Source organism: Bos grunniens, chromosome 2, assembly GCF_055505025.1.
Source record: "Bos grunniens cultivar Pamir isolate PY7600 chromosome 2, Bosgru_T2T1.0, whole genome shotgun sequence".
NCBI lineage: Eukaryota > Metazoa > Chordata > Mammalia > Artiodactyla > Bovidae > Bos > Bos grunniens.
Window position 1 is genome coordinate 14,925,140 of NC_141166.1, and position 12,350 is coordinate 14,937,489.

The 12,350-nt window shown below is 57.6% G+C and overlaps 1 protein-coding gene across 12 annotated transcripts in view; it reads left to right on the forward strand.

The window, feature by feature from the left end:
* HCRTR1 (hypocretin receptor 1) overlaps positions 1 to 12,350 on the forward strand; it is a 20,488-nt gene continuing 8,138 nt past the window's right edge. The window contains exons 1-11 of one of the 12 annotated variants that reach the window (XR_015139414.1): positions 337 to 732; positions 868 to 953; positions 1,419 to 1,725; positions 1,878 to 2,218; positions 2,400 to 2,578; positions 3,943 to 4,186; positions 4,544 to 4,659; positions 6,272 to 6,498; positions 7,562 to 7,683; positions 8,277 to 8,489; positions 9,569 to 10,441. Coding sequence is in view for 7 of the 12 variants with exons in the window: in XM_086333574.1 (XP_086189700.1) it covers positions 2,020 to 2,218; positions 2,400 to 2,578; positions 3,943 to 4,186; positions 4,544 to 4,659; positions 6,272 to 6,498; positions 7,562 to 7,683; positions 9,569 to 9,759 (1,278 nt within the window). In the remaining 5 variants the exon portion in view is untranslated. Of the gene's footprint in view, positions 733 to 867; positions 2,219 to 2,399; positions 2,579 to 3,942; positions 4,187 to 4,543; positions 4,660 to 6,271; positions 6,499 to 7,561; positions 7,684 to 8,276; positions 10,442 to 12,350 lie in introns of those variants that run through there. The other 11 variants (XM_086333574.1, XM_086333604.1, XR_015139412.1 and 8 more) reach the window with 11 other exon arrangements.

Genomic DNA, 12,350 nt, shown 5'->3' on the forward strand with positions numbered 1-12,350 from the left:
AGTCATGAACAGAAAGGACTGGAGGGCAGATAGAATCAGAGGTTGGGAGATGGGCAAGTAGGGTCTCCAGGCATCTCTGGGAGCCCACTGCTCCAGCAACAGCTGGAGCCTGGCAGGAGACCGTGCAGGCGACGCTCTCGCACCCTGGTCACCCACCTGTGCCATCATCCTCGTCAGCTAGGTGAGGCAGCGGGCAGAGGTGGAGCTGGGACCCACCTCCAGCACTGTGGCTCTCCGAAGCTGCCCGAGGGCCCATCGGCACACAGTAGGTGCGCTCTGAATGCAGCGTAGGCGGAGGCAGGAATGTTGAATGCATGCGAACATAATGAATGAACGGGTGGACACATGAATGAAGGTGGGATGGACGCGTGAAGTCGTGAGCTGGGAGGGACGAGCCTCTCCCTCCGCCCTCTGAGACTCGGGGGTTGGGAGACCCGCAGCCGAGACAGGCTGGGGGCCCCCCTCCCCGCCCTGCCCCTCCCGCCCCGGCCCCCCCTCCCCGCGGCGCGCAGCTCCGCGGAGCCCGCGCCCAGCCACAGCCCGCGCCTGAGCCGGCGCTCGTGCCCAGCCGAGCGAGCCCAGACAGCGCAGCCTAGGGAGGGGGCTGCCCCAGCCCGGTGCCCTGCCCCCAGACCCGGGCCCCGGAGACCGGTCTTCCGGTAGGGGAGGCGAAGTCCCGTTGCACGATCGGGGGATCAGCAGCCGAGGACGCCCAGGTCCCAGAGCCAACAGGTGCGGGGCTTGGGGGACCCCTGGGCCCGGGGTGGGCGGCTCCAGAGGACCCTCGGCGGAAGCCAGGGGTCTCGGGAGCTATGACCTAGGTGCTGGGAGGTTGGTCCCCAGCAGGCTCTGACCTCTTTCCGTCAGGTTCCTAAAGAACCCTTCGCGCTCTCGCTCCCCGGACCGCCGCCCCACAGCCTCCGAGATGCAGTGAGGTCCCGCTGGGGAAGCAGGTCCGTCGGCGCCCGGTGGGGATCTAAAGGAGACCCCTCATGCTCTTCCGGGGGTCTCCAGGGATCCGCAACCCTCCTACACACATCCGGGGTCGTCCCGGCTCAGCTTGAGGGGAGGAGGGGTCTGAGCGAGGAAGGAGCAGCGGGGTGTGAGGCCGGATTTATGAATGAAGAGGGCGGCCGGCGCGCCGGTCCAGCGACCCCTGGCGGCCGCCGGGGCTCATCGCGGTCGAGGGATTCAAAGCGGGGACTATCTGGGGCCGGGGGTGCTGACCCGCTCAGCCCCTGGGCCTGGGGCTCTCCCCTCGCTTTCAGGGAGGCTGTCAGCTCCTCCCTGCACCTCCACCCACACCGTGTGTGTGCGTGGGTGTGTGTCCACCTGGGAGGGTCTGGCAGGTCTGGTGGGCGGGGCCTGGGTCTCTGAAAGCCTCCCTTGATCATTTTTTTTACAACCCCAAAATTCAGGCCCGTGAACTGACTCAGGAGAGGTGTTTGCAACCAGGATGGCTTCTCCTTCCTAAGCTGTGGTGTTTGGTGGACTCAGACAGACCATAGTGGCCTTTTGACCTTGAGCAAGGGGCTCAACCTCTCTGAGCTTCTGTCTCTTCTGCAAAGCGGAGCTCTTAATAGTGGTAACCCACAACGGCGAGGAAGCCAGCCAGTTTCTGGGTAAAACCCTTGGTGTTCATTAAAGCTGATTTCTCCTCACGGGCCCTGTGAAGCAGGTTCAGTTATTACTCTACGAGATAGATGGGGAAACCAAGGCTGAGAGGTGAGTTGACCAATTGGTATGAAGTGGGGATGCAAGGCTTTCTCCAACCATTTCAGGCTCATCCTAACCCACGATTGTGAGAATTGAGAGGGCTTATCTGCACGTAACCCAGCACATTCCCTAATATTCCCTTTCTTCCTTCCTTCTTTCAGAAGGTTTGGGGCTGGGACCCTAAACACCTGAGTGCAAGACTGGCCCCCCTCCACCGAGGGAAGTGGGCTGAAGCCTGGCCCAGGCGCACCCCTCCCTGGGGAGAGCCTGGGATGCCCTTCAGCCTTAGTGGCTCCTGAGCTCATGGAGCCCTCAGCCACCCCAGGGCCCCAGATGGGGGTCCCCACGGAGGGCAGGGAACGGTCCCCGGAGCCTCCAGACTATGAAGACGAGTTTCTCCGCTATCTGTGGCGTGATTATCTGTACCCGAAGCAGTACGAGTGGGTCCTCATCGCAGCCTACGTGGCTGTGTTCTTCGTAGCCCTGGTGGGCAACACACTGGGTAGGTCTCCAGGTCTCTGGGAGTGCTGCGGGGTCCCCCTGGGGACTGGGAGGGGTCCTGGGCCTCACTTCTCTCCCCAGTCCCTCCTGGGTGGTGTGGGGAAGGGTCTCGCTGCAGGGGCCCGGCTGGACTGGGCGTGGCTCTGCCTCCAGCCTCACTTCTTCCCCTGCTCACCCTGCAGTGTGCCTGGCCGTGTGGCGCAACCACCACATGAGGACGGTCACCAACTACTTCATCGTCAACCTGTCCCTGGCCGACGTGCTGGTGACGGCCATCTGCCTGCCGGCTAGCTTGTTAGTAGACATCACTGAATCCTGGCTCTTCGGCCATGCCCTCTGCAAGGTCATCCCCTATCTACAGGTGAGCTCCGCCTGGGTGACCCTCGTGATCCCTCTGACACACCAAGCACAACAACCATGGCCTTGCTAGATCTCAGGGACCCTTAGTCTTTACTTTCAGATGGTGGCTCACTACCTCGACAGGGTTATGCTCTGCTGTCAGCAAGGGCAGGCTACCAGGCCTGACACTTAAGGACACAGACACAGCCCCAAGTATGGATACAGAGATCCCCTCCAGGTCACACCCGCAGACATACACACAGTCATTTGGGGACACATGTACAGTCACCTCCAGGCACACAGGCACACCGTGGAGGCGACAGACACAAGCTTGCTGTGACAGAGCACTGGGTCTGCTCCCTGATCCAGAGGTAGGGCAGATTTGAGGGGGCCTGCTGGAAAGAGTCTCCTCCCCTTCCCTCCCCTCCCACCCCTGGCCAGGGCCTTCCCTTTCCCAGTGGTGAGAATCAGGATACCCAGTGGGGTTGGCGGGATGGAAGGAGGATTGGCCAGAGGCCAGGGTTTCATTCCTTGCCTCCCTATACCCCAGAAGGCAGGGGGCACTCCTGGAGCCAGTGCCCACCTGCATCTTTGCCTCCCAGAATGAGGACTCTTTTCCCTTACAGCCTGGGGAAAGGGATGAAATCCCAGGGCAGAGAGAATGCCTCTTGGTTTTCCCATTATATTGAGGTTTTTCCAGTCAACTGATTAACTCCGGCCACCCTGAAAATAAAGACAGGCAGGTGAGGAAATTCACCTAAGGCAAGTTATTTAACCTTTCTGTTCTTCAGTTTCCTCATCTGTACCTTGGAGGTAAGAGTACTCACCTTGTGGGTCATTGTGAGGGTCCTGAGAACAGTGTCTGGCACGTGGTTATTTCCAGAAGTGTAAGTTAGTACACCTGCTATGTGCCAGGTCTCAGGCTGGGTGTTCTCCACCCATAATTTCATTTATTCTAAAAAGAATCCTGCCAGGATGATATATTCTCATTCTGCAGATGAGGCTCAGAGAGGGTAAGTGATTTGACCAAATCTACCCTGGCAGTAAGGCTTCCCTTGTGGTTCAGATGCCGAAGAATCTGCCTGAGACCTGGGTTCGATCCTTGGGCTGGGAAAATCCCCTGGAGGAGGGCATGGCATTCACAGGAGTATTCTTGCCATGGAAAATCCCATGGACAGAGGAGCCTGGCGGGCCACAGTCCATGGGATCACAAAGATTCGGACATGACTGAGTAACTAAGCATAGCACAGCACCCAGGCGTAAGTGGTGGAGTCAGGATCAGCATTGCACCTGGATGCCTGGTATTTCTGGGCTCTGAGCTCCATCACTCACCCCATGTCTCCGGGTGGCCCCCAAAATGACTGACATTGTGTCCCCATGGGGCAGGCCGTGTCTGTGTCCGTGGCAGTGCTGACCCTCAGCTTCATCGCCTTGGACCGCTGGTATGCCATCTGCCACCCTCTGCTGTTCAAGAGCACTGCCCGGCGTGCCCGGGGCTCCATCCTGGGTATCTGGGCTGTGTCGCTGGCCGTCATGGTGCCCCAGGCTGCGGTCATGGAATGCAGCAGTGTGCTGCCCGAGCTAGCCAACCGCACCCGGCTCTTCTCCGTCTGTGATGAACGCTGGGCTGGTAAGAGCGGGAGCCTTGGGAGGGCACCTGAGGTGGGCACCTCTGGGATACATACCCAGCGGTAGACATCTCTCAGGGCACTTTTGCAGTGGACACCCCCGGGTGTGGCTCTCTCAGGAGGACACTCTAAAGCAGGCATCTACCAGGGTTACCTCCAGGTTGGGTACCTTCTCTAGGGTCAACATCTGTGCCAGGGTTCCTCCAGGATGGACACCCATGAGCTGGGTAACTCCAGGGTCTCTCTGCCAGGGCTCTGCATGGGGCTGAGCTTCTGGCTTTGGCTCTAGTCGGGGCAGGGTGGTATTGCCAAGCGGGGCAGGCTGGGGGCCCAACCCTTCTATGTCTTGGCTCCTGCAGATGATCTCTACCCCAAGATCTACCACAGTTGCTTCTTCATCGTCACCTACCTGGCCCCGCTGGGTCTCATGGCCATGGCCTATTTCCAGATCTTCCGCAAGCTCTGGGGCCGCCAGGTGAGGCCCACTCTGGTGTCACTGTCTGGTCTGGGAGGGCACAAGGGTCCTCATCTGAGGGAGTACACAGTTCTCTGCCTTCAGAACATGCCGTTCTGGCTGCACCCAGAGAGGCAAGGCCTAGGGACACACTCCAGGCCAGAAGTGCGAGTGCCGGCCCTGGAACCAAAGTGACTGACACTGTCGTAGTGTCAGTAGTTATCACGCCGGGCACTCCCAGCCAGTCTTGTATCCTCTCCACCACCAAACATTATCCCCAACTCCATATATGAGAGAACTGAGACCTAGAGAGGCAAAGCAACTTCTCCCAAATCCTTCACAGTGAGTGGAAGAGCAGGACTAAAACCCAGGTCTGGGGGTTCCAGTGCTCGGTGCAGGGCCTCAGCAACAGGAATTGTACCTCTGTGCTGCTTCCCAGTTACGCACTTGGCTTGCAGTGTCTTCACAACATTAATATTTAACCGAAGAAGCAATATTACCCACAATACAAACGCTGAGTAAGGGCGACCAGTTCCACAGCCAATGAGTAACAGCCTTCCTGGTTCCAGAGCCTTCCTTCTCTCCTCTATTACTAACTGACCGACAGCAAGTTCCATGGGGTGGGGGGTGGGGGTGGCGTTTGCCAAGGGAGGGGGTGCTCCGTGGCAGTGGCACTTGTGGGGGTGAGCCCTGCATCAGGGCCTGGACAGGGAGAGGATGCCAGCCTGAACACGAGCAGGCTTGCGGTCCACCAACACTTGCCATCTGCTCCTCACAGTCCCCCAGTCAACAGGAACAAGTGCAGAGTGAGAGAAAGTCACTCAGTTGTGTTCGACTCTTTGTGACCCCATGGACTGTACAGTCCCTGGAATTCTCCAGGCCAGAATACTTGAGTGGGTAGCCTTTCCCTTCTCCAGTTCTGATATAGATTCTCAAACATTGTGCAAAGTGAAAGTTGCTCAGTCCTGTCTGACCAACAGGAAACACGAAGGCTCAGAAAAGAAAAGTGAGTCACATACCAAGGTCACACAGCTCATGAACGGCTGGGCCGGCCCTAGACCCCAGGTTTCCTGAACTCTAGCCCCATGCCCTTCTGCTGTAGGGTGATTCAGGTGTCTAGTGTGGGAGAGGCTGTGAAGGTTTCTGTGCTGCTCCAGGAGCCCAGAATCATCAGAGGCCTACAGGCACCGACCTAGGCTGGGACCTGTGCTCTGAGGCCCAGGCCATTCCATGCTGCCCACCTGTTCACCCCTTGCTCGGGCCTCCTAGAGTCAGGCATGGGCCAGGGGAAGGCACAACTCACCACTGAGGAAGATGGATGGGTAGCTAGGAGGATGTTCAGGCCCCAGGCTGTGACTTGGGGACTTGTCGAGCGTCCCCTACCTCATCTATAACTAAAGGCCAATAACATGTTCCCAAGAGGTATATTGTGGGAGGGCTCACAATGAGCTAATGGAAAAACGGAAGTATACTCAAGTCCAGGATATTGGTCTTTATCATCATTATTAGTTCCTTCCTACTGCAAGGGTTTGGTCCCTTGCTCACTTCTGCCCTGCCCCAGAGTCCAGCCCAGCAAAGCAGAACACCCCTCCCAAGGTGCTGTACCCACAACTGCTGTCTGTGTGCTGGACAGATCCCTGGCACCACGTCAGCCCTGGTCAGGAACTGGAAGCGGCCCTCAGTCCAGCTGGAAGACCAGGGGCAAGGCCTGGGTGCAGAGCCCCAGCCTCGGGCCCGCGCCTTCCTGGCCGAGGTGAAGCAGATGCGGGCTCGGAGGAAGACAGCCAAGATGCTGATGGTGGTGCTGCTGGTCTTTGCCCTCTGCTACCTGCCCATCAGTGTCCTCAACGTCCTCAAGAGGTGAGAGCACATGGGGAGCGGCTGGGGTGGGGAGAGGTGGTGGAGTCAAGGGAAAGGAGAGTTCTCGGCTTTAGAGAAAGAACGGGCCCACCGCTCACTCACTGTGTGACCTTGGGGCAGTTGTTTCTCTTTTTTGAGCCTCAATCTCCTCATCTGTAAAATGGGAAGAATAACCCGCCTGCCTCCTAAGGCTATCATGAAAATCCTCTCATCTGTTCACTCAGTCATCAGGTTGTAGGGGCTGGGAACAGAGTGAACAGGTGCAGGGTACAATGTCCTGCCTTGGTGGAAATGACATCTGGTGGACAAGAATGGACATATTAATATATTACAATGTCAGCCAGCAATAACTGCTAGGAAGAAAAAAATAGGGAAAGGGGATAAAAAGTGACAATGACTGAGATTGGTGGCGGTTTTTAAAAATCTTTAAGATGTAATGGTTTTTAAAAAAGGCCTGAGAAAGTGACATTTGGCAGAGACTTGAAGGGAGGGACCACACCCATGGGTGTCTGGAAGAGCAGAGGCCGTGGTGGGGTGGGGGTGGGGAGGGCCAAATACCGGGCCGTTCCACAATGTGAGACAATCTGAGCGAGAGTTTGTGCTCCGCCACTTCCCGGCTGTGTGATCTTGGGCACATCACTTTGCTTCTCTGAATCTGTTTCTCTATTTGAAAATCGGATGATGTCTATGACTCACCATGCTGCTGTGAAGACAGATGATAAAGGGGAAGGGGAGCCCCAGGGGATCGGACGGTCGGTGACGGAGCAGAGGTGCCCTGGCTCCTGCCCCTAGGCCCACTTCGGCCATACACTCTGTGTTCAAGAACCCCAAACTGTGGTCAGGACCCTAGACCCAGAGGCCCAGGAAAAGGCCATCTGGTGAACAGAAGGGACCGTGGGACTCCTGTACTTTACAGCCATTCACGAGCTGTGTGACCTTGGACAACTCACTTTCCTTTTCTGAGTCTTGGTTTTCCTGTATGCTAGATGAGGATGGTGACTCCTGCCCAACAAAACACACACACACACCCCGTTTCTGAGTGTCCTGCCCCTCCCGGTCCTAGGGTGTTTGGGATGTTCCGCCAAGCCAGCGACCGGGAAGCTGTCTATGCCTGCTTCACTTTCTCCCACTGGCTGGTGTATGCCAACAGCGCTGCCAACCCCATCATCTACAACTTCCTCAGTGGTGAGTGGACTGGGGACGCAGAGTAACAGAGGGTGGCAACAGTCCCCAGGACGGCAGTCTCTGCATCTCCACTCCAGGCTGAATAAAGCCTGGGAGGATACACCTGCTCCCTCCTGGGGACTGTGACCCTGCTCTGGGCACCCCCACTCAGGGGGAACACCTGGCCCCACCCAGGAGCCCTGGTTTGAGTGGGAGACAGGCCACACTCCCAGTAGTGGCCGAAGAAGGTGTCCAGCACCTGGATCCAGTTTTGCAGATGATGCAGACCAGTGGGTGGGCGGGAGCGCTGCGGGAGGGCCAGCTCACCTCCACCCCTGCCTGACACATGCAGAGCAGGACCACGGATCAGCCAGTCTGGTTGACACAGGCTCCAGATGGAGCCCCTGTCTGAAAAGGTGACTGCATAATCAAGGCATGGGAGGAAGGGAGGGCCACCAGCAGAGGCAGCCCAGAGCCAGGAAGTGGCTTCCCCATGCCCAGCTAGACACATACTGGCAGTATGGCCAGGATCTGGAGGGGCTAGCCCTGAATCCACCTGCCTCCAGCACCAGCCCTGTCACTCTCCAGGCATCTGTGGTCCCCTCTCCCTGCAGGTCTCCTCTCCCAGCTGTCCCACAGCCCCCACCCGCCTCCACTACCTCCCAGCCTCAGGGTGGAAAGGCCCCACCCCGGCCCCCGCCTGGGCTCAGCAGAGTGTGACTCACCAGACCTCTGACTTGGACCAGGCCTGAGAACCAGATGACTCTTCAAGCCTGGACACAAAACGATTTTTGCGAAAACGTTGAAAAGTTAAAGAAGGGGCCAGGGTCAGTATCTTAGCCTTCACCGAGACTAAAGAATTACTTAACAAAGGCTAGCCACTGGTTTCCGGCTCAGAGAACAGAAATGAGCATGTGCTGGAGAGCATTCCTTAACTGACTCTACATTTACTGAGAGCCTACTCTGTGTTGGGGGCTTCCCTGGTGGCTCAGACGGTAAAAAAAATCTGCCTGCGATGCAGGAGACCTGGGTTTGATCCCTGAGTTGGGACAGTCCCCTGGAGGAGGGCATGGCAACCCACTCCATTATTTTTGCCTGGAGAATCCCCATGGACAGAGGAGTCTGGCAGGCTACAATCTATGGGGTCGCAAAGAGTCAGACACAGCTGCATGTCTAAGCACAGCACTGTGTGCTCAGCCCTCTGCTGGGCACCAGCGTGGCTTGCCAGTGGTGAAACGTGGTTGTTCAGTTACAGCGGTCTATTGCCTGGGGTCCTCTGGCTGCACAGGTGGTCGTGGTGGTCCCTCCTTCCCCACTGTTCCCCCACTCTCAACTTTAAGTGAAGGGCTTTAGAATTAGAACGGGGTCCAAATTCTACATGGTGACAGGCCAGCGGACCTGGGTGTCTCATCAGTGGAGTGAGGAGGATGAAGGACTCGGGCCCCTCAGGGTGCTGGGGTGAGCTGGATGACGAGCCCAGGCACCAGGCACAGCGCCTCGTTTGAGGGCCACTGCTGTGGTCATCTTCACCACTGTGGGGCAGAGGTGGGCAAAGCCTAGCCACAGATGGTGAGCCCTGAGCCCCTTCACCTACACGCCGGCCGGGGCGGAGGTGACCTGAGGTCCCTGAGCCAGACGCCACGTTTTGAGCCGGGCTCAGAGCCAGGGCGCTGTCAAGGAATCAGATGAAAATTGCATTTCTCCTTGGGAATCTGCTCCAGGGCCTATCCTCTCTCTACCTGGCAGGGGCGAGGTTGCCTTGGGGCTGTCTCCTGCCTGGGGCTACCCTTCCTCCCCCCACCCCTTGCCCCCGTTCACAGGCAGCTTGGCTTGAGCTATGTCGGTGTTCCTGGGCCGAAGCCCATCTCTGTCTGCTTATGGCTGTGTCTTCTGTCTCCCAACCAAGGCAAATTCCGGGAGCAGTTTAAGGCTGCCTTCTCCTGCTGCCTGCCTGGCCTGGGTCCCTGCGTCTCTCTGAAGGTCCCTAGCCCTCGCTCCTCTGCCAGCCACAAGTCCTTGTCCTTGCAGAGCCGGTGCTCCGTCTCCAAAGCCTCGGAGCACGTGCTGCTCACCAGCGTCACCACGGTGCTGCCCTGAGCGGGCGCCAGGCTGGTGGCTCTAGGGGGGCATGCAACCTGTCCTCTGCCTGGGCTGCTCCTCTGGCTCTTGGGGGCCCGCCCCCACGACTCGTGGAAAGACTGCTGGTTGCAGTGTGAGGCCGCCTGGGGCTCCACTCCTAGTTTTCTGCCTGTTTGCCTCCGGGCAGTGTCACTTCCCTTCTCTCAACTGTGTGCCCTAAGAGGGACACAGGATGCGAGGATTAAGCACGCTCAGGATAAATGGAAAGCTCTCCGTAAACTGCAAAGCATTACAGACAAGATTATCGTCTCGCTCCTTTCACTTGGCCATACCCCATGGTACCATCCATCGCCATCATCCTTCCAGAGCTTGGCCTGCCTCCCAAAGACCTTCTCCTACCCAATTACAGGTCTTCCCTGGAGTCTGCTTTAAGGGTCCCAGCAGGCATTTCCATCTGGTCCAGGGGCTCCCTAAAACCCAGACTGCACTTGGCAGCCGCTCCTTGAGGCCTGTGTGAACTAATCTGAGCCGAGTCCCTCTCTGGTGGGAAAACAGCCCCCCCACCCCCCACCAGGTGCCAAGTGCACACACCACAGTCTGGACCCCGCTGACTGGTGGTGTCACAGAACACTCTCCACGTGGCCGTTTGGCAGGGAGGCTAGCAGCCTGAAGCAACTGTCATTAAAAGCCTGGCACTGACTGTTCTCTTTCCTTGTCATTACACAAAACCTGGGCTTCTTAGGTTAGGAGGGAGAAGGTAGGGAGTGAGAAGCTGGGGAGGCTGGGGGAGGAGGGGGCGGTCAAGGCAGCGCTGGAAGGCAGCTCTCTGCTGACCCCTCTTGCCCCCGACACACTGAATCCCAGGTGGCTCCTGGCCAGGCCTCGGGGCTCACAGGCTGCTGCCCCCTCATGAGGCGCTGATCCTGGTGCCAGACCTGTCGTGGCCACATCTGTCAGCTCCTGGGCCCAAGAGCCTGTGGAAGGTGAGAGGGTGGGCAGACAGCAGGGTTAACTGGTTTACTGTTATCTTCACTTTCTTGGAGATCAGGGCTTGCATTTCTTTTCCGTGAACTTACTGAATAAAAAGAGAAAGCCAGGGACTGGGCTCGACAGGCTCCATCTGCTACCAGATGATTAGAGGGCGGCTGGAGGCCCTGATCCTCACGGCCGGAGCAGGAGGTGGGAGCCTTCTGAAGGGCTCTCTGCTGGGAGGAGCGGCAGACAGCTGGCAGAGGCTGGCTCGGCCCTGTGCACTGCCTGCTCTGCTTAACCTGATTAATGACCTCGCCCGTCAGAAAATGGGGGCAAAATGCAGCTCCTGCCAGGGACCCAGCCCAGGAACACATCAGCACCCCTCCTCGTGGGCAGAGCAGGTGGAAGGAGTGGTCTGTGCTTGTCATCCCTCTCTCCAGAGGACTCACCAGCCCAGCTCCTGAGAGTCATTGCCAGGCGGGATGGGGTGTCCCACCCATTCTCCACTCGCCTCCCTCTGGCCTTGGGATCCAAACTTGTCCAGTTTGTAGCCAGGCTTGGGGTGGGGGGCAGTGTGGTAGAATGAGGTGTGACGGCTGGCCCCCAAGCCTAGAACCAGCCATGACCGTAAGGACGAAGCCAGGTCCTGGGCTCCTCAGTCCCAGCTGAGCGTCAGGGTGACAGCACATGACTGGCACTGTTCTACACATGGGTTTCAGTAGACACGTGGCTCAGTGGAGCAAAGGAACAGAAGCTTCCCCTAATGTCTGCATTTCTACCCGACTCTCTGCTGGTTGAGCCCAGCATCGTGGTGGGCCTCGGGCCTCCATTTTGGGGGACTCGGATAATTCAGAGGTCACCAGGGATGAAGCTCAGTGAAGAGCTTTTGAGGAGCCCAGGACTATGTGACCTAGGGAAGGGAGGCCCTGGGGGGGAAACACAGTGACAGGTTTCAGCTACCTAGGGGGCTGGCACGCTGAGAGGGTGAAACAGGTTCTGGGTGGCCTGAGAGAGAAAACCATAGCCAATGGGTGATGTTTCCAACGTGGTGGGATTTGGGATCCACATCAGGAAGAAGTCCCTATTAGTCAAGCAGGAAATGGGCTGCCTGGAAAGGCACTGAATTGTCACTGGAGGTTGGCAAGCAGAGGCCAGACTGACAGTGGAGTAAATGGAGGGGGTTCTAGCTCCAGGTGGGGACTGGCCTCTGGGAACTGGACTCCACCTAACTTGAGGATTCTAGCACAACAGCAGCCAGAAGAGAATGGGACTGAACTGGCTCAGCCTGACACACCTGCCGGCCTCACTGAGCCGTTTCCCCAACCAAGCACGGAGGAGAGCCTGGCTTGCTTATCTTCACCCCCCAGAGTGAAAGGATTAACTTGCCACTACCCATCAAGTCTCCCTGGCAAGCCAGAATGTCTGGTGTCTTGGCTTTTGATTGAGATTTTGTCAGATCACTACAGACATTTGGCGTAGGCTGATTATCATGCTGAAGATCCAGCTGGTAAGTACAGATGTTTGTGCTTAATAAAAATGGGAGGAAAGTTATGACTTCATAAATGCAATTTGTCTGGAAGATAAAACTAGAGCTTGAGATGATAAAAGGCCATGCTGTGAGAAGTCTGGGGTGGCGG